Genomic DNA, 21,825 nt, shown 5'->3' with positions numbered 1-21,825 from the left:
TAGGGTGTTGCGTGATGGTTTCTAGGCTGTTCTGTGTGGTTTCTAGAGTGTTGCTATGCAATTTCTAAGGTGTTACATGTTGTCCTAGGGTGTTGCTATGTGTTTGTAGATCATTCCTAGGCAATTGCTAGGGTGCTATATGTGATTTGTAGAGTGTTGCTAGGTTGTTTCTAGGGTGTTCTGTATGGTTTCTAGGGTGTTGCTAGGCAACACCCTAGAAACCATACTAGGGTGTTCCTAAGCACTTTCTAGAGTGTTGCTATGTTGTTTGTGGAGCGTTGCTAGGTAGTTTCTAGGGTGTTCTGTGTAGTTTTTAGGGTGCTCCTAAGCAATTTCTAAGGGGATGTGTGTTGTCCTAGGGTGTTGCTATGTGGTTTGTAGAGCGTTGCTAGGGTGTTGGGTGTGGTTTCTAGGGTGCGGCTAGGCAACTTCTAGGGTGGTCCTAAGCACTTTCTAGAGTGTTGCTATGTGGTTTGTAGAGCGTTGCTAGGCAACTTCTAGGGTGGTCCTAAGCAGCTTCTAGAGTGTTGCTATGTTGTAAAGTTTTTTGCAATTTCTAGGGTATTGTATGTGTTGCTATGCCATTTCTAAGGTGTTGTTTAGGGATTCTAAGGTGTTGCTAGGTTGCTATGTGGGGTAACACAAACAGATGACTCACAGCTCCGGGCGGGCATCTACACCCAGGACTGCAGATCAACGGCACACACTGATTTTGGGGCCACAGATCCTCACAGCTATAGGGACAGGATCCTGGACACGAGCTGAACACCTGACCAGAAGGACAATCTAACACAGAGAAAACCAAAGCACAGTTACACACAACGTCCCAGTTAGCATTTCATTTATACAGATGATATTATTATTTGCGGCTGAACTCCAGTACTTTTAACACACACACGGTTTGTTGGTGCGGGCACTTTAAGTGACGGGCTGCTGAAGTTTATTAAGAGTAGTAATCAAATGAGTCAAGCTGCTTAAACGACTCTGGAGGGGAATCTGTTAAAGACACACTTCATTCCTCCCGAAGGCTTATCGCGCCGTTTTAAATGAGTCTATCAACTCAAACTCTATTCTGTCTTATCGTCTAAAACACAATTAATGAACAGCCTGCATGGCCGTCACACGCCGCCTGATTCAGTTTAACTCCTAACAGATTCTTCTCCACAATCTCAGATGCTTTAATGCAAATCAGTGCTACTTTTAATATTTTGTGCATGCTTGTCTCTGACTGAAATTAGCATAAAATTGCACACAAGAGGACCAGTAAATTGTTGAAGCTGTAATGCAGCTAAATGGAAGGTAAATAGTTTTGGAATAATTTTAGAAACACACACACACACACACACACACACACACACACACACACACACACAAGCACCTGCTTATATTCAGCTAAACATCATTAAACCATAAATAAATAAACAAATACATCTGTGCATATTTAACATTGTTACTTTTTGCATTGAGCCATTATTTAAATAAAAAAATGCACATTTACGTCTCATTTTCATTAACAATTAAACAATGACTATGTGATTTATAAACGTTGTGCGTAACAGTATGCATAATTTATACAAAAAATCTGATTTACAAATTTCCTGATATTGATTTTTAAGCAGAATATTTTTTTGCATCCCAGCAATATAAATTAAGTAAATATTATTAATTTGAATGATAATTTTACAATTAATATATCAATAAATACGTCAAGTATAATTTATTTTCCATGCAATTTTTTTTTTAAAGCAACACACACAGACAGCCTGAGTTACGCACACGCGCTGCCATGTTTTACGACAATATAAACTGAAATGACAGATGCTTTACAGGTATTATATGACCGTTTGAAGAGATTTATAGGTGCACCATAACACATCGTAAGTGTTTGTCCTCCGCTGAAGTGCGTTTGGTTTCGTGTGTGTTTGCTGTACCTGGCAGGCAGCTGTTGGTGTTGCACGCGGCGTGTTGTTCCAGGGGTCCGGGGCAGATCGGACCCCCGGGCTCTGGCTCCTGTAGGACCGTCTTCCTGCGCAGTGACACTCCTCCGCCACACGAGGCGCTGCAGCCGGTCCAGGACGACCAGTCGCTCAGCACACAGCCGGCTGACACATCCACCAAACATACATATAATTAATAAAAGCCCACTGAAATACACGTCAAGCGCACATTCTAATACCAATAAAGTGTTTTAATACTTGTACAAAAATAAAGAAATTTGCTTTTGTTTATTGAAAATTAATCTGTTGCTGTGAATTTGTTAAACAGAAAAAAACGTACTAATAAATAATTAACATAAAAAGTTAAATAACAATTTATGATACATGCAATAAAGTTATGTTTATTTTTCCAATACAGAGAACAAAAAAATTTAAACTTATTTTTGCACAATTATTAATGAACAATGTTATAATCTGTGCGCATTTAGGTGATTTGTTTATATAATTTTTCAACTACACATTTGTTGATATTTGTACATATACACTGTGTAAAATATTTTGTAATTTGCATGCAGTGTTTTAAAATATATTTTTATGCACATTAATTTAGCAAGTATTGTGACTTAAAAAAGTTTCTTGCATTTCTTATAAATATTAACAATATTAAATATTTATTAAATAATAGTAACTATGTATAAACTAGTGCGTTTTATATATATATATATATATATATATATATACATATATATATATATATATATATATATATATATATTTATATATACACACACACACACACACACACACATATATATATATATATATATATATATATATATATATATATATATATATTTACATAAATCAATATAAATATAATAAATATACACCATTTACACACATATATTATGCTCAAAAAATACTACGCGCTAATATACACTAAAATTAAATATGTATTTGAGGATACAATTAACTTTTCGGGTGAACTATTGCTTTAGTTGCCCTATTTAAGAAGAAGCGTCTGCTGTATGGAGCTGTGACCTGGACAGGCCGGCAGCCTGCAGCTCTGACTCTGGACGGTGTCGGTGCAGGTCAGTCCTCCGGTCGCGTGCGTGCAGGACCGTCTCCGGGTCCTCTGTCCCGTCCCACAAGACACCGAACACTCACCCCACTCGCCCCACGGCCCGTAGACCGGACACACGTGATCCGTACACACCAGAGAGCCATTTACACACACACTGCGGAGACAAATGTGATGTGCTCGTCTAGATATGAAAGTACTTTTTGCATAAATACACAAATACAGTAAAGCCTGAATTCCACACTAAGGTTATTACTGGTGACAAAAAAAACCTAAAAACAACCAAACAAATAAATCAATAACATATTGATGCTGATAATGAGCTCTCTAATTGTCTCTTTTTCTTCTAGTTTTATTGAAGCGCAAAAATAACCAATACTGATTTTAGAAACAATAGACAAAAACACACGGCTAAAGCACAAAAACTTTAAGAGCAAAACAAAATAGGTTAAAATCGTATCACCTTAAAGAGTATTAATAAAATCCATGATAGTAACTCAGCACTGATGCAAACAGTCCAAACTAATAAAATTATGATAGTAATAATGTTAGATAATGTCTTAAATATTTATGTGAATTTTTGCTGATTTTTGATATTTAAAAAAAAATTATAATTAGAAATGTAACTGAATAATTGTCAGAAATAATACACATATATATGCATTAAATAAAAACATGATTGTAATTATGTAATTTTATATTGTAAAATTATAAAGTGAAAATAACTAAAAATGAAAAAAGCATCGAGAATAAAAATAGACATTAAAGCAACAATCAACCAAATCATTGAAATTTTTAAATAAAAAATAAGCAAACAAGCAAATTAAACTAAACAAAATAAAATAAAATAAATTAAAATTAAATTAAATAAAATTAAATTAAAAATTTAAAAAATTTAAAAAAATTAAATTAAATTAAATTAAATTAAATTAAATTAAATTGTCCTATCTAGTAAAAATTAGGTCACAACAATAAATGATAAATAACAGTTCGTGTTTAATGTTTAATGTTTAATGTTTCTTTACCTTCAGAAAAACATTTGAGGCAAAAGTTTCCAGACGCTAACAGAGTCTGACAAACCCTCCCATCCGGGACGTCCTTTAAGGTAAACCGGATCCATAAATAAATGAGTGGCTCTCACCAGGTGTTGCAGCTGACGGTGACGTTCTCTCCGGGCCGGATCTCCAGAGTCCCGTTCTCCAGCGGAAGCCCGCAGCGACACTCGTCCAGCCTCACGCAGCCTCCGTCCTGCAGGAGCCCACCGTCCGGACAGCGGCAGCCTGCGGCACACAGACGCTCTCATGTCCCCGCTTCAGGTGCGCGTCACAGCAGAGGTCACAGCGGCGCTCTTACCTGGATGACAGGTGCCCTGCAGACACTGGACGTGGTCCCAGCGGTCAGCGCAGCTGCGGGGACACCGATTGGCGCAGGAGCCGTCATAGACCCGCCCCCTGTCCTCGCAGTGCTCACCTGCATCAGACACACACGATACAGCAAAAAGCACACGCTTCTGGAGTATCTGGATGATGTCTGTAAGGAGTGTGTGTGTGTGTGCGTACCGGGACAGAGGCCGGTGTTGCAGCTCTGAGACTGCGTCTGTGGGTTCCTGCAGCGGGGTCCGGGGTCAGAGGTCAGAGGTCGGCGCTCTCTCTGCCGGTATCCTCCGCTGCAGGGATCTTTACACACACTCCAGCCGCTCCATGAGCTCCAGTCACACACATCTGAGCAGAAACACACACAGATATTAAAGAGGTCAATCCCTGGATGCTTTTTATTACTATTTTGAATTAGCTTTTATTTGTATACTTTTTTTTGTACAGCTTTTATTCGTACAGTTTTTGGAATTTTGTTACAGACTTTTGTCATTATTATTATTTTATGTCTTTTTTATATCGCTATTCGGGTGTAATTCATTTTTATTTAATGTGCATCTCAAGGTTTTAGATTTGATTTATTTCCAGTTAGTAATTATAGCGCTCTGTCATTCTTTTCGGGTTAGATGCCGAGGCAACTTTTTGCTTTATTTTATTTGATCAACGAACACCTTTTTTTAAAATGTACCATTAGTTAACAATTATTTAAAGAAATTCTTTTGTAAAAAATTTTATTATTTTTTAAACACTGCTATTCATGTCAATTTATTTTCATTTCAGTTTTAGCTGTCATTTTCATTTTCATGTATCTCACTAATTTCAGCGTTTCAAAAAAAGTAGCAATTGTCTAATTGTGGGGTTTTTTTTCAAATTTGTTTGTTTTAATTCACCTCAATATTAACAATTAACATTTTTTTATTTTGTAAAGAATAACTTTTTGTCATGTGCTTTTAAGACATTTTATTACTATAATTCTTTCTTGTTTTTTTTATATTACTATTCAGGTTTAATTTATTTTTGTTCAGTTTTAGTGATTTTTATAATTTTTTTTTACAGTAATTTATTTTTATGCTTCAACAGACTACTTCAGCTATTTATTTTTGCCTCAAATTTTCCCATTTCTGTTCAGTTTTTGCATTTATTTTATTTCAGTTTGATCTCAACATTTTGAATATATTTAGTTTAAGGTAACGAACACAAACATATACCGCGTCAAATAATTAAAACCCCTAAGCTGAGTCCCTGGACAGATGTCCGGTGCATCCCTGCAGCACTTGATAGTGTTTTTAATATCAGCGTGGGTCGTGAGGTTCAGGACCCCCGACCCGGACCCGCTGCCCTTTGGCTGCTGCTTTGATGACCGTCAGACGTTTTGATGATGACACGTTGCTATGGTAACCATCCACGGGCGACCCACCGGTGCAGACGCCGGACTGTGGGCAGATTCGCTCTTCCTCTAGCTCTTCATCGCACTCCTCCTCTCTCCCGCTGACCGGCAGACCCGAGTCGAGGTCCAGACAGGCCCGGAAGCGCCGCTGGAGAGACACCCGAGCCGAAGCGTTCCCGCCGGAGGGGGCCGGGATGCAAGGAGAGCAGGAGGTCCATTCTGACCACTCGCTGACCATCACTGAGAGACGGACGGGATTTGGTCATGAACGGGCAGGAAAGCGTTATTAGATTTCAGATGATCTGATCTGTGTCTAAAACAAGGAATAATAGACACTCGTGGGCTAAATATGGTTTCACGGGTAAAAATAGAAGCGATATACCGTCACATTCCCGTAAATCACACTGCAGAGAGCCGTCATGACAAAGACTGAAACACAAACATTATGACAAGTCAGTTTGAAAGTGTATATATATAGATATATATATTTTTTTTTTTTTTTATTCATTTAATAAATTTTTTCAGCAAAATTCAAATTTTATTTTAATATTATACGGTATTATAAGATCTAAACATTTTTTTGTCAATTTAGTTTTACACATTTATTATATTATATAGAAATATAATAAGAGATATACATATATAATAGGATTTTATTTCTATAATTTAGGAATTTATGAGTTTAAAAATTATTTATGAAAAATGTGTTAAGACATATCACATATATATATATATATATATATATATATATATATATATATATATATATATATATCTTATACACATTTAATGAATTTTTTTCAGCAAAATTCTAATTTTATTTTAATATTATATGTTAAATGTTATGTTAATATGAGTTTTTTTCTATAATATATTTTTGAAAATTATTTATGAAAAATGTGTTTGCACATTTATGAATTTTATATAGTATTTTTATATAAATTGAAAACATACATTTGTAAATTAATATTAAAAATAACTGCAATTTATAAATTACAGTATATTTGTTTATATATATATATATATATATATATATATATATATATATATATATATATATATATATTTAGAATTCTTTTCAAAAAGTAAAATATGTTACATTTTAAAAAGATAAACAAATAAATGAACATTTTATGTAAAATATGTATTTTCAGACACATTATATATTCAAGTCTGGAGCACAACACAAACCAAACTTGCAGCGCTGGAGGTTTTATTTCATCACTAGGAGCTCTAGTTATGGACTTTATTAAACGCCACTAATCAGAGTAAACCCATGCTGCAGTGATGTCTGTCTCTCTCTCTCTCTCTCTCTCTCACCATGTTCTGCAGCCGACGGTCACCAGCGTCCCCTGCTGGACAGTGATGACCACAGGTCTGTCCGAGCCCTGATGGAGGAGATGGACACAGCCGCACTGATCCGGACGAACACACGAGCCGTTCTGCTGCACGAGTCCCTGAAACACAGCACGGTGACTCTTATTATGTTATCGTAGGTCATGAAAGGTTCATATTTTGATCCCGAACAACAGGCTGACATGCAAGCAGGGTCAAAAAACACTTAAATGCTCGATCTAGAGGTGTTTGTGAGCTTTTAACGCTTCAAAAGAGACTTTTAGTGACAAAGAAAGAAGTTACATTCGATGCATAATAGGACATTTTAAACACTAAATGTAACCTTTCAAACAAATAAATAATAAAAAATTATTTGTTTGCATATTATATATATATATATATATATATTCACTATATTTGATATTTAATAATATATATATATATATATATATATATATATATATATTATATTTATATATATATATATATATATGTGTGTGTATGTGTATGTGTATATATATCTATCTATATCTTATATACAGTATATATATATTTATACATATATATGTGTATGTATGTGTGTGTGTGTATATATATATATATACACACACATGTATATATATATATATATATATATATATATATATATATATATATATATATATATATATATATATTTTTTTTTTTTTTTTTTTTTTTTTTCATTCATATATTAATTATATTAGTTACCTGTTTTTGTAAATTCTGGTAACACTTTACAATGAACAAATGTATTTTATTAACTAACATTAATCTGTCAAAACCAAACGACACCTTACTGTAAAGAGCTACAGTATGAAATGCTTGACGTGAAACACACGAACCTCTGGACAGAAGCAGCCGGGCGTACAGTTCCTGGACGAGCACGAGTCCGTCTGACCCAACAGATCACAGTGTTTCTCACACGGAGATCCACATTCAGAGAACAGGAAGGGTTTCTCGCAATCTGACAGACACACAGATCGACAAGCACTGAAACACCAAACATTTATTCTGCTCCAACAAACCGCTAAAACACACACGAATCGTTCTCGCCTCACGCAGACCTCACTTTTAACTCTTTCCCTGCCGTCGACGACACATATCGTCAATTAAGAGACAGCGTTTTCCGCAAAAGACGGCAAGACAGTCGGAGAAACGTACTTTGAACAATATCGCGTTACTCCCTAAAAAAGCAACTAATTATGTTTTAACGTTACGCTGCTTTTTAAATATAAGCGGGGCTCGATTGCTTGCTTTTAATATTACAAATTCTATTTATAGCAAATGTAAAAAAATGCAATGAACTGAAAAAAACACATACGTATTGCAGGTTTGCGTAATTTTTTGCATCTACCGTTTCGATGAAAACTAAATAAGTTTTTTTCCCACATTTTATTCACATTTAGCCTAGACCTACACCGCATTCAGACGTTTCTCCCAACATGGGGCCAGGAGCTATTCTCGTCTAAATAAAAAAGCGACGCGCCACTTTACTCGTTACTTGAAAACTGTTCAACTCGCCGCCGCTGACGGTGCTCTCAAAGACGCTGGCGGGGAAAGAGCGCAGTGTGTGGCGTGAAGGGCGGTCACCTGTGCAGGTGTCAGGTGTGCAGGACCGGATCTGCCTCTCCGGATCGGAGCAGTGCTGCCCCCCGCTGGACGACACGAGCGCTGCGCGAAACCTCCGCTGATGCTGAGACGCACACGAGCAGTCGCTCCACGCGCTCCACTCCGACACGGGACAGCCTGGACACAGCCGGCGTTTAAGGACGCATTCGTTTGAAAATGTAGGGATACTGGCTTAACACGAGCACACCCCTAATATACTACCTCGCCGACTACTAATAAGCAGAAAATGAGTCGAAAAAGAGAGAATTGGGTCTTAAAATAAAGCATGACCCGAAACTCACACTAATGGATTTGTTTTTTCACTCTTTGATTAAGAAAACGCTGTCGACGCACAGTTTTTAGGAATAAAACGCCAACTCTGCTGCAAAAAAACTTCAGGTATAGACACGAATACAAAAGCGTACGTTTCTGACTGCACTACGTATTGCATTTAAAATCTGTCGATGCAAATGGGTCAAATAAACGCTTAAATGTGTTTTTTGGATGATTTGTTTACACTAGTTCGAAAGAAGACAAGTTATGATCCACAACCTCATAACTGACCACATAAAAGTCAAATCTGAGTGGTAGAAAATAAGTAGATGCATATATTTCTGATTGTTTGTGGATTATTGTTGCCTCGTTGTGGTTGACCTGGACAGGGCGTCTTGTAACAGAGCTGCGTCTCCTCCGCGTCTCTCTGGACGTCCTGAGGACACGCGTGGTCTCCCGTCTCCTCACACACGCACCGCCGCCGTCTGGAGATCAGTCCCGCTCCGCAGCTGCGAGAGCAGGGCGACCACGGAGACCAGGGGCAAAGGTCATCTGCGGGAAACGGAGGTCAACGGAGGTCAACCTCGAAAGGACGACATGTTGACCGTTTTATATCAAGAACTGGATAAGGTCTGTTGGAGTACCGAGACAAGGAGCGGCGTGACAGTCCTGGGTGTCTCTCTCAGGTCCTGTGCAGTCGGTGCCGTTGTTTCGTGGAGGAGGGTTGATGCAGGCACGGGTTCGGATCTGTTTGCCTTTCCCACACGTCACGGGACAGTCTGACCACACGGACCACGGCGTCCATCCACCGTCCACTAATACAACAAAACAGTGATGTTTAAGAATATAACATATAATATTTTTATATATTTTTATATATATATATATATATATATATATATATATATATATATATATATATATATATATATATATATATATATATATATAAATATATATAATATAATGACTTTTAAAAGGCCTGAAAGTATTCATATTTAAATGTTTTATATTATTTATTTAGAAATTAAATGATAACGTTATTTTATATTAATAGTTATATTAAATGTATGTAAAATTTACGCTTTTGCTAATTAAAATTTAATTGATATAATTAAAATAATTAATATAATTTCCGTAATTGGAATAATGCTGGGATAAAATAAAAGAAATATTAAATAATCAATTTAAATGAAAATTTAAAAAATGTTGCCTTGCCAATTAAATGAAATTCAATGAGTTTAGGTAGTAAAAACGCTAAAACTTAAAAACGGAATAAAACTAGAGATGTATGAATAAAAAGAATATTGATAAAAAAATTTTAAATTAACAAAATCACTTAAAATGACCAAAACATGAACTAATTAAATATAAATAATATAAAATATAAAATAACACTTATGAGTATAATAGTACATAATTAATACTTAAATAACACTAATGGCAATTTCTAACTTAAAGTTAATGAATATATTATAGAATAATACAAAAATGAATTATTAATCTGAAATATAGATTCTGACACATAGATTCCATTTAATAAATTATTATTTAGTTATGCATACAAACATCAATAAATGAAAAAAAACTACAATGAGTTTGAATGGTACATTTTTACCAAATTAAAGGCGGGACCTACGCACCTCGGCAGTCTATATCTTGGCAGTAGTCTCCTCTCAGGGATGCAGGTGCTGAAAAAACACGCCGGAAAATAGAGTTTTGCAATGAAGCGTGATATAAAACAGTGTTTTTGAAGCTCCCGGTGTCTCTCACCATTGTTTGCATTCTCCTTGTGCCCACGTGTCTCCGACAGACAGCTCCCGCCGCTCGTGGACGCACAGAGGAGGACACGCGCCGAGGTCGCACGGTTTGCGCTGGACTTCCTCGAACTGGCAGTGCGCGCCGTCGCCCTCAGGAACCAGAGACCTGGGGAACAGAGAGCCGTGTTCACAGACGCCCGCCCGCCGTCACCGGAGCGGCCGCGAGGAACGAGGCGTACCTGAAGCGGGTCCTCTGTCCCGGGCCGCAGGAGGAGCTGCAGGAGGCCCAGGTGGACCAGGAGCTCCAGGTGCAGCTCTGCTCCGCGCCGCAGCTGTGATCGGAGCAGGCGAGCCGGCCGTCTGCGCAGCTGCAGTTATTACAGTCCACCTGATGAGTGCTGCCTGCGGCCCAGCTCTGACCCGACTCATCCACACAGTCACACTGCCACGTCTGAACACACACACCGTCCTGCTGCAGCTGACCTACACACACACACACACACACACACAGTGCCTTAGACTTTTACTGCTTTTACACTGACCATTTTATATTTTTACACTTTCTGATAAATATCATTTACTATTTTAATAATTTTTTTCCCTCCTGGGGATCTTGGGAACTCATGGAAATAAAAAAAAAAAGCATATAAATATATAAACACACACACACACACACACACACACACACATATATATATATATATATATATATATATATATATATATATATATACGCTGACAACTACATAAGCGTGCAAACATGCAATAAATATAATAATATATATATAGACAATATTGGAGTAATAATTAATTTATACTATGTGTGAGAACAGTAGAAAGAAATTTGACTTGTGTTATATATTTTGCATGTAAATTTCTTCCCATGACTAACTGCATGGAAATAAAAACATAAATATATAAACAAACACACACACATATAAATACACACATGCATAAATAAATACACACATATATATATATATATATATATATATATATATATATATATATATATATATATATATATATATATATATATATATATATATATATATGTGTGTGTTTTATCTGCTGGCTGGTGCTATTTTGTGATTCAGTGTTAAATAGAGCTAAAACTATTCAATTCTATTATTTAAAAAAATAAATAAATAAATCATAAATAAATAAAACGAAATTCAGATGCAAAACTGAACTAAATAAGTTACCAAAACTAATAAAACTACAACTGAACTGAAGCTGTTTAGAAATACGGAGTACACAAGAGTTACAGAAAACAGATATGAATAAATAAAATACATAAAAATAGAGCATGCTAGTGTTAAGGCCTTTAAAAAAAAACGTTGTAGCTGTAGGATAAATAAAAAGAAAAGAGAATACGCGAGCAGTAAACGGACGAGTGCTGACCTCGAGGACAGCGGCAGCCCGGCTCACACTCGCTGTTTCTCTGACACTCGATGCCCTGCTGCAGATCCGAGCAGCGCTGAGGACACTCGTTCACACACGACACCAGCTCCTGCCCCGCCGGACAGCCCTCGTCGTCTGAAACACACGCAGGAGAACCGGCATGTTTCCAGAACACGCTTCAGCTCTCGGTCGGCGATGCATTGCATCTCAAAGACATATTAATGGCGAATGATGCTTGATACTTCTGTAATCTTCACGTAAGCATTTACTTTCTGTGTCTCTGACGTAAAAATACGAGCATGCCATCAGGCTTTTTGGCCGGGTTGATATCATTATCTGTGTTAAACTGCACAGCTTCTGCATCAAATGAAGAGTTTTTCCTTAAATGTTTCCCAATATCAGGCTATAAGAGCCATAAAAGTCTGATGGATCACTCAACACTCAAAAAATGCATTTGGCTTTACAAGGTTAAAAATGCTGAAAATGTCTATATTAATGTATATAATATATTTTAATTTGACTTTATGTTTATGCATGTTCCTGTATGATTCATCGGTTAATATTATACTTTTTTAAAAATTTTTTTATTTCTATGCTTCTCAGGTACAGTAACCGTCTCTCGTGTCAATATTTTTACTCAGACGACAATAATAATAATAAAGAAAATGTTTTGTGATGTAAAAAAAAAAAAATAATTGAAAATAAAAAATAAAGCAATTATACAATTAATTAATGATAAATAATATTAATAAAATATATTCATAAAAATATAAATATATACACATATATAAATATATATATTATATTAAAAATATATATATAAATATATATATGCTTATTAAAAAATGCTGAAAATGTCTATATTAATATATATATAATATATTTTAATTTGACTTTATGTTTATGCATGTTCCTGTATGATTCATCAGTTAATATTATACTTTTTTGCGGATGATCAGTGTAATACGAGGCAATAATATCATGACAGAAAGCGTGTTTTCTGCTCGTACCGCAGGGTTTGGTGTTGCAGGCTTTGACCTGGTTCTTCTCTCCTGTACATTTGCGGCCTCCGTTTTTGGGTGGAGGACTGGAGCACGAGCGGGTCCTGATGGAGCGACCTCCGCCGCAGGCTTTATCACAGCGAGACCAAGAGCTCCAGCGAGACCAGCCTCCGTCCACTGAACACAACACAACACCGTCTGACCGCCGCTGACCCACGTACAGTAACCCTCTCTCGTGCTAATAGTTTTACTCAGACCACAATAATAATAAGAAAGAAAATGTTTTGTGATGTAAAAATAATAATAATAATTGAAAATAAAAAAATAAAGCAATTATACAATTAATTAATGATAAATAATATTAATAAAATATTTTCATTAAAAAAATATATATATATATATACATATATAAATATATATATTAAAAAAATATATATAAAATATATATATATACATAAAAAAAAAAATATATATATATATATATATATATATATATATAAATATATATATATATATATATATATATATATATAAATATATATATTAAAATATATATATATATATATATATATATATATATATATATATATATATATATATATATATATATATAAATATATATATATATATATATATATATATATATATATATATATATATATAAATAATAATAATAATCTAATATTTAATTTTTGCAATCTTTTTGCAATGTAAAACTAACTCTACATGGCTTAAATAGTAATAGTATTTATTAAGATTTGATATTTACAAATATACAAAAACAGTAATCATCAATTAATAATAAAAACAATAGTAACAGTTGACACTATGTATAATTTATTTATAATAAATTATTTATTTTCATAATATTAAATGAAATTAATCATACACTAATTTACAAAAATTATTTTCATACTTACAAATATGACTGATTAAAAACTAATAATTAAACATGAAAAAATACCACAAATTATTATTATTATTATTATTATTTAATGAATGTTTCGATTATTTAATTATTTATTTTCAATTAATTAATTACTCAATTATGCAATAAAAGAAGAATATATAGAATTTATACACTGAACTAAACGAAAAGCTATTGCTATATTGTTATCGTTATTATTATTATGTAAACGAATAACAATAATAAACATTTAATATTATTATTAATAATAATAAAAGAAGAATATATCTAATTTTTTTTTTTTTTTTTACAGCTCATACATTTATTCAGGTGTTCTCTCTATATTTTCAGCTTGAACTCACCGCGGCAGGCCCGTATGTTACAGAAGCGGTTTTCCACGTTGCCGTCCAGGATGTCCGGACACCAGGTCCCGTTGACGCCCGGGGCGAGGAAGGTCCGGAGCCGCTGCTGCTGTCCCACGCCGCACGAACGAGAGCAAGAGCTCCACTCGCCCCACTTCATCCACGAGCAGTCCCTGTGAGCGCAGTCGGGGCCCAGGCACACGCCGCCGTCTGACGCACAAACACACCCCACGTCAGCTTTCACCCGTGCACCGCGCCGTTACCCGAAGCGCTGATAGAGCTGACCGTACCGGGACACTGCGGCAGGTTGCAGACCCGCTCCTGACGGGGTTCTCCGGAGCAGCGCTCCTGAACGCACTCCCTGGAGCGGACCTTCAGAGCAGGAGAGGCAGGATCGCCGCAGCTTCTGGAGCACTGAGTCCAGGCCGTCCACGCAGAGAAACCGGCGTCCTCGTCTGACCAGACACGAGCAGAGAAGACAGTCTCATTATGACTAGGATGATTATTAGTGCTGTTATCATCATCATCATCGTCATCATTGCACGCAAACGGACGAACATAACAGCATTACTATTAATCAATTCTTCAAATAAATCAACATAATCATTAATATTTGCAATAAAAAATTCATAAATGAATATTTCACAGTTGTTGTTAATAACAAAAACCAAACTATTAAAGTATATTAATAATAATAATATTAAATGTTTATTATTGTTATTCGTTTACGCATCATCATCATCATCATCATCATTATTATTATTATTATTATTATTATTATTATTATTATTATAAACAAATATCAATAATAAACATTTAATATTATTATTAATAATACAATTATATTATTAATAATTATAAAGAGTATTATTAATGTTAGTAAGAAATTATTAAAACAATTACATTTTGAAATTAACACGTTTATATTATATAATACATTTATTGTTAATATCAAATAAACAAATAATAAACAACCTAAATGATTGATTATGTTACGATTATAGTAATAATTATAGTAATAATAATAATAATAATAGCATGTAAAGTCATAATAAATAAACATTCGTTATAATAATCTTTAATAATATTAATTTTACACTAATAATACACTACTAATAAATGTAATATAACAAAAATATTTTTATAAAAATAAAAATAGTTTTTAAATAAATAATAATAGTTATAATTAAAAGCGGTAGTAAGAATATAATAAAATAAATAAATAAATAATACTATTAATAAAAAAAACATTTAATGAATTAATTTTACACCTAAACAGTCATTACCTGGTAAAGGTGGCTCCTCTGTTGGAGCTGTTACCACTGTAAAGACAGCAAAAAACTTCTGAATTACTAGAAAGTAATGAATAAGCAGTCCAAAGATCATGTGATCCAAATATTCATGTTTCTAGTGAGTATCTGAGGCATGTACGCGGGCAGTCGGGCGTCTGGCAGTAGGCCGTGTCCAGCAGGGGCCCTTCACAGTCTCGGCCCCCGTGAGCAGGACTGGGCCGGTTACAGCTTCTGCTGCGACTCTTCTGACCGAGGCCCCCGCAGCTGAGTGAGCACGGGCCCCAGGGGCCCCAAGGAGACGGACCTCCGTCCCGGGGACACGGAGCCAGAGAGCAGTTCCACAGTCCATGATCACACGAGCTTCAGGAGAGACCGATGTGTTAATGACCGGCAGCAAACCCAGAGTTCTCAATTGATATATATAATCATTTTTCTGTTACCAGGAGCTGCATTCGTGCATCAGCTCCTCTCCGGACATCAGCTCGGACCCCAGTGTGATGTTCTGGAGGTCAGGGGTCAGGTCAGGGGTCGCTGACACGCTTTGTAAGGAGGTCAGGAAGTCGGCGTCCACCAGACATGGGCACTCCTACAAACAAGAGCTTTTTAAAACTTACTGCAAAGCAAACTAGATCAAGACTAGATACACTAATGTAACTGTACCTTACATTAAATATTGCATTACATTTATGCGTCTCAGCAGTATGTATGTTAAATAGTGGCTGGAGGATACATAATAAATCATATATTAAAAACGACATATTTATATTTGTGTTATCAAACAATTAAAAACACACAAAGAAGAGTTGTTTACATAATATAATACATAAAAATATGTTTTTATTTTGTTTAAATAAACTTGCATGCACATGAACAAGTATGTTATGTTTATATATTTTAAATGTATTTATATATAATAAACATTTAATTAATATAAATATATACATGTAAAAATGTAAAAATACATATTGTATGTTTGTGTATTTATATATACCTACTAAATGTACACAGTACACACATATATTATTTTATTGTGGATGTAATTAATCGTTATATATATATATACATTATTGTAATTATCATTAATTATATATATATATATATATATATATATATATATATATATATATATATAATTATAATACATATATATATATATATATATATATATATATATATATATACATTAAAATAAAAACATTTATTAAAAATATATATAATTATTTATACACATATATTTATACACATATTTTTATGCATAAAATTAAACAGTGTAATTAATTAATTATATAAGTTATATATGTGTGTAAATTATATATACTAATTATAAGTATCTTAAATGTTTTTCTAAATATATTAATTCAATATAAATATATACATGTAAATACATTCATATATATATATATATATATAAATTCAACATTATTGTAATATAATACAATACAATACAGTATAATACAGTATAATACAATACATAAACATGTATAAAAAAACATTATTTTATTTATGAATATATTTTATAATTTATTTATTTATATAGTATTTTATTTGTATTTATCTTATGATAATCTAAATATTTAAAAAGCCAAAGGTTGGTGATTTTTGCTGAACTCTAAGAATGAACTGGTCTGTGGTGTATGAGGATGCAGTCTGATGATAAATACTCTACAGCACGTCCTTTCTCACAATCGCCAGCGAGGTGTGTATTTCCAGCATGCATGATATGACGGCGCGCTCACATAAACACAGGACCCGTTGTGCTGGAAGGTGTTGAGCGGACAGTGACAGCCCTCCTCACAGCCCTCCGAATAACAGCCCTCGTGACCTCTGACCTGAGAGCAGCTGAACGGACAGCCCTCGCCGCGCTCACACTCCCGGTAGAGACGGCCGGGGGGACAGCCCACCTCTGACCAACACACACACACACACACACACACACACACACACACACACACACAGATGCATTAAAAGAAACCATCTGATGAGAATGAGCCATGAAGCAAGACTCAAACGCTAGCTAAAATATTGAAATATGCAAATGCATACAGAGCTGGGCTCAAGGACAGATCTCTAAAGATGAGACGGTTTGATGATTTGGAGAGAAGATCACAGGGGATGCTGGGACATTTCACTTTTAAATGAGGACCTTCACGCTGACTGAACGTTAGACGGGTCTTATAGTTTGAGAGCACTTCCTGCTGTCACAGGAGCACGGCTAAACATACAAGGAATCTCATCGTATTAAAAACAGAGAAGAAAACAAACTAATTGCATGAAGGATTTAAGCCGCTTTGAGATCCTGCTCTGCGTCTGTAACATTAAAAAGCTGAATATCCTGTCATTTCTCCATCTGGTGGGTTTTTGAAGAGACTTTACTGCCTGCGAAATCCCACAATCCCAGTCGAAAGAACAAAAACAGCATCTAACAGGCTTGTTAACACTTCATCATGGTATTTATACATATTTTTTATTTATACTTTTATATTTCCACCAAGAAACTAAACAGGATAACTTATTTATTCGCTCATTCGTTTATTCATTTATTTATTATTTAGCATTATTTTCTCCTAAAATTGCGCATTATTTAATTATTTTTTATTTACAATTTACATGTATTTCTTTATTTGCTTATTTTGTCCTAATCACATTGATTGAAACGCTTTGTGTTTTTATTTATTTATTTTTGTTCGTTTGTTTTGCTCCTAATCACACTGATTTAAAAAAATTTTTTTTTTAATTTATTTATTTTCACATCAAGCACTCATCACACTGACAATATTAATGATCATAAAATCTGTTTTGTCTCCTTGATTCTTGCATTTTTTAATTATTTATATTTACAATTTACATGCATTTATTTGTTTGCTTATTTATTTGCTTGTTTCGTCCTAATCCCACCGATGCTCTGCGTTTTTATTTATTTTTGTTTGTTTGTTCGTTTTGCCTGATCACACTGATTTCATTTTTTATTTTTTACTTATTTTGCATTTATTTGTTCATCACACTTAAAGGTCTTAAACGGACATTTTTTGCTAAATATAATTTGCATTATGCATGTAGAATTTTATTTTTTTTTATTATTTATTTTTGCGTCAAGCCCAAACCACGCTAACCGTCTTAATGCCTTTTGTTTCATAATTTTTGCTGTGCTGGAAGCCAGACTCGGGCGTGCTTTATGACCCGGTGTTTGTCGTACCCAGACACACTTGCGTGTTGCAGGTCTTGCTCTGGCGTCTCATCCCCGAACACGGCGGCGTCCGGCAGGATCGGCCGCGGCTCTGAGACCCTCCTCCGCAGCTGACGGTGCAGGCGGACCACGCTGACCAGTCGAACCACGGGCCGGAGTCTGCAGGAGCCAGCGTCATCATCAGACAGAGAACGCAGGGATCCTGTAAGCGAGCGGCGCTACGCCTCCTACTGACTGACCTGAGCAGCTGTGGGTGTTACAGGCTCTCTGCTGTCGGCCGGATCCGGCACACGCTCGGCCTCCGCTCTGGGGGGCGGGGTTATCACACTCTCGCGTCCGGATCGTAGCCCGCCTCCACACTGGGCGGAGCATTCGGACCAGGGAGCCCATTGGCCCCAGCCGCCGTCGACGTGGCAACCGGGAACCGAGTCACACTGCAGGACACCCGCTTCACAGGTGCTGGAGAAAACGGGACGCAGAGATAAAGAAACAATGTTTGGGCCTGTCCTTGTTTATGCCTATGCAGACAGTGTCTAATAAGCTCACTTAGACTTAGAAAAGGAGAAAACTGTACCAGTTCTGACAGTCGTTGCTGACGGTGTCTCCTGGAGTCACATGATGCCAATCTGAAGCGTCCGGCCTCGACCAGGAGACGTTGCCCGTGTCTGATCCTGCAGAGACGTGACGTGTTTGCATTTCAGTGTGGAAAACTTCCATATACAGAGGTTCTGTTTTTATTTAAGGGTCCGTTACGAGTGGATTGCAAGTAATTAAAAATCACTGTTATTAGTAATCAAAAAAAAAAATGAAACATCCACCAAAAATGAAATGAAATAAATGAAAATATTTAAATAATATAAAATGAAATATTTAGTTGCCGGAGTACTAAAATGACTGAAACTGAAATAAAATCTGTAAAAACTGAGCTTATTTAATACAATGTTACACCTAATTACAAAAATGTTCATTAAGATAAACTAAATACAACAAAAACAAAATTACAAAATCTGAAAATAAAATAACCTATTTCTAAATTTTTGTTTAGTTTAAGTTGAAGTACTAAAATTACTAAAACTAAGTGAAATAAAATTTAAAAGTGGAAATAATACCAAAAATGCAATTCATAAATACAAAAATTAATAAAATATTGCTGAAAATCGTAATCGTAAAAGTAATTACTATCTATGTATCTATCTATATCTATATCTATATATATATATATATATATATATATATATATATATATATATATATATATATATATATATATATGTATATATATATATAGGAAGAAATAAGAACATTTAAAAATAATAAAACAAAAATGGAAATAATAAAAAACATACAACAAAATTACTTTGACTATCTTTCTAATTAAAACCAAAATGTAAAATTTAGTGAAATAAATTAAACAAACGCATTGTAAAGTAACTACTATGGAAGAATATTTAAGCATCTTTTATACTGTACCGGCGCTGATGTTGTGATATTTACAGCGGCACAGCTCTCGGTCCACACACACCCCGTCCTGCAGCAGCAGGTCTCCTGGACACCCGCAGGTCCAGCTGCATCCGGGAGAATCCACACACTCCGTGTCCCCGTGAAGATCGGAGCAGGAGCGTGGACAGGGCTTCCCGCAGGGCCACCGCTCCTGTCCTCCTCCGCAGTCTGCAGAAGAGGACAGAAAGACATCACGACAGGGGTCTGGAGGGGTTTCTGGTGATCACGTGACCGGAGGATCAGCTGACCCGAGCAGACCGTGCTGTTATCATGACAGCCCCGGCTCTGACGACTCTCTCCCAGGCAGGACAGACCGCCGAAGCGCGCCGGAGGACTGTCACACTCCCTCCGTCTCACAGACACACCGGCACAACCGTCACACACCGACCACGGGCTCCAGGAGCCCCACGAGCCATGGACTAGAGAGAGAGAGAGAGAGAGAGAGAGAGAGAGAGAGACAGAGAGAGAGAGAGAGAGAGAGAGAGAGAGAGAGAGAGAGAGAGAGAGAGAGAGAGAGACAGAGACAGAGAGACAGAGAGACAGAGAGAGAGACAGAGAGAGAGAGAGAGAGAGAGAGAGAGAGAGAGAGAGAGAGAGAGAGAGAGAGAGAGACAGAGAGAGAGACAGAGAGAGAGAGAGAGAGAGAGAGAGAGAGAGAGAGAGAGAGAGAGAGAGAGAGAGAGAGAGAGAGAGAGAGAGAGAGAGAGAGAGAGAGAGAGAGAGAGAGAGAGAGAGAGAGAGAGAGAGAGAGAGAGAGAGAGAGAGAGAGAGAGAGAGAGAGAGAGAGAGAGAGAGAGAGAGAGAGAGAGAGAGAGAGAGAGAGAGAGAGAGAGAGAGAGAGAGAGAGAGAGAGAGAGAGAGAGAGAGAGAGAGAGAGAGAGAGAGAGAGAGAGAGAGAGAGAGAGAGAGAGAGAGAGAGAGAGAGAGAGAGAGAGAGAGAGAGAGAGAGAGAGAGAGAGAGAGAGAGAGAGAGAGAGAGAGAGAGAGAGAGAGAGAGAGAGAGAGAGAGAGAGAGAGAGAGAGAGAGAGAGAGAGAGAGAGAGAGAGAGAGAGAGAGAGACAGAGAGAGAGAGAGACAGAGAGAGAGAGAGAGAGAGAGAGAGACAGAGAGAGACAGAGAGAGAGAGAGAGAGAGAGAGACAGAGAGAGACAGAGAGAGAGAGAGAGAGAGAGAGAGAGACAGAGAGAGAGACAGAGAGAGAGAGAGAGAGACAGAGAGAGAGACAGAGAGAGAGAGAGAGAGAGAGAGAGAGAGAGAGAGACAGAGAGAGAGAGAGAGAGAGAGAGAGAGAGACAGAAAGTAAATTTTTACTTATCACAACTAAATTATTATAATTATAACTAAATTAACTAAAATTCAACCCTAAATAAAACTTTGAATGAATTAAATTTTCAAATGT

The 21,825-nt window shown here is 35.9% G+C and overlaps 1 protein-coding gene across 1 annotated transcript in view; it reads right to left on the bottom strand.

Annotated features, from left to right (window-relative positions):
- sspo (SCO-spondin) overlaps positions 1-21,825 on the bottom strand; it is a 91,866-nt gene that overhangs the window by 15,265 nt on the left and 54,776 nt on the right. The window contains 30 exon segments of the mRNA XM_043227054.1: positions 659-786; positions 1,932-2,102; positions 2,979-3,175; positions 4,160-4,298; positions 4,372-4,488; positions 4,578-4,739; positions 5,809-6,018; positions 6,161-6,207; positions 7,099-7,235; positions 7,977-8,098; positions 8,725-8,880; positions 9,397-9,567; positions 9,660-9,830; positions 10,659-10,689; positions 10,691-10,706; positions 10,789-10,941; positions 11,015-11,258; positions 12,180-12,314; positions 13,190-13,357; positions 14,450-14,659; positions 14,740-14,904; positions 15,736-15,771; positions 15,881-16,101; positions 16,182-16,340; positions 17,491-17,644; positions 18,935-19,084; positions 19,326-19,384; positions 19,500-19,596; positions 20,396-20,593; positions 20,674-20,844. Of these exon segments, the coding sequence (XP_043082989.1) occupies positions 659-786; positions 1,932-2,102; positions 2,979-3,175; positions 4,160-4,298; positions 4,372-4,488; positions 4,578-4,739; positions 5,809-6,018; positions 6,161-6,207; positions 7,099-7,235; positions 7,977-8,098; positions 8,725-8,880; positions 9,397-9,567; positions 9,660-9,830; positions 10,659-10,689; positions 10,691-10,706; positions 10,789-10,941; positions 11,015-11,258; positions 12,180-12,314; positions 13,190-13,357; positions 14,450-14,659; positions 14,740-14,904; positions 15,736-15,771; positions 15,881-16,101; positions 16,182-16,340; positions 17,491-17,644; positions 18,935-19,084; positions 19,326-19,384; positions 19,500-19,596; positions 20,396-20,593; positions 20,674-20,844 (4,295 nt within the window).

Source organism: Puntigrus tetrazona, chromosome 24, assembly GCF_018831695.1.
Source record: "Puntigrus tetrazona isolate hp1 chromosome 24, ASM1883169v1, whole genome shotgun sequence".
NCBI lineage: Eukaryota > Metazoa > Chordata > Actinopteri > Cypriniformes > Cyprinidae > Puntigrus > Puntigrus tetrazona.
This window is presented reverse-complemented; position numbering and strand designations above follow the sequence as displayed.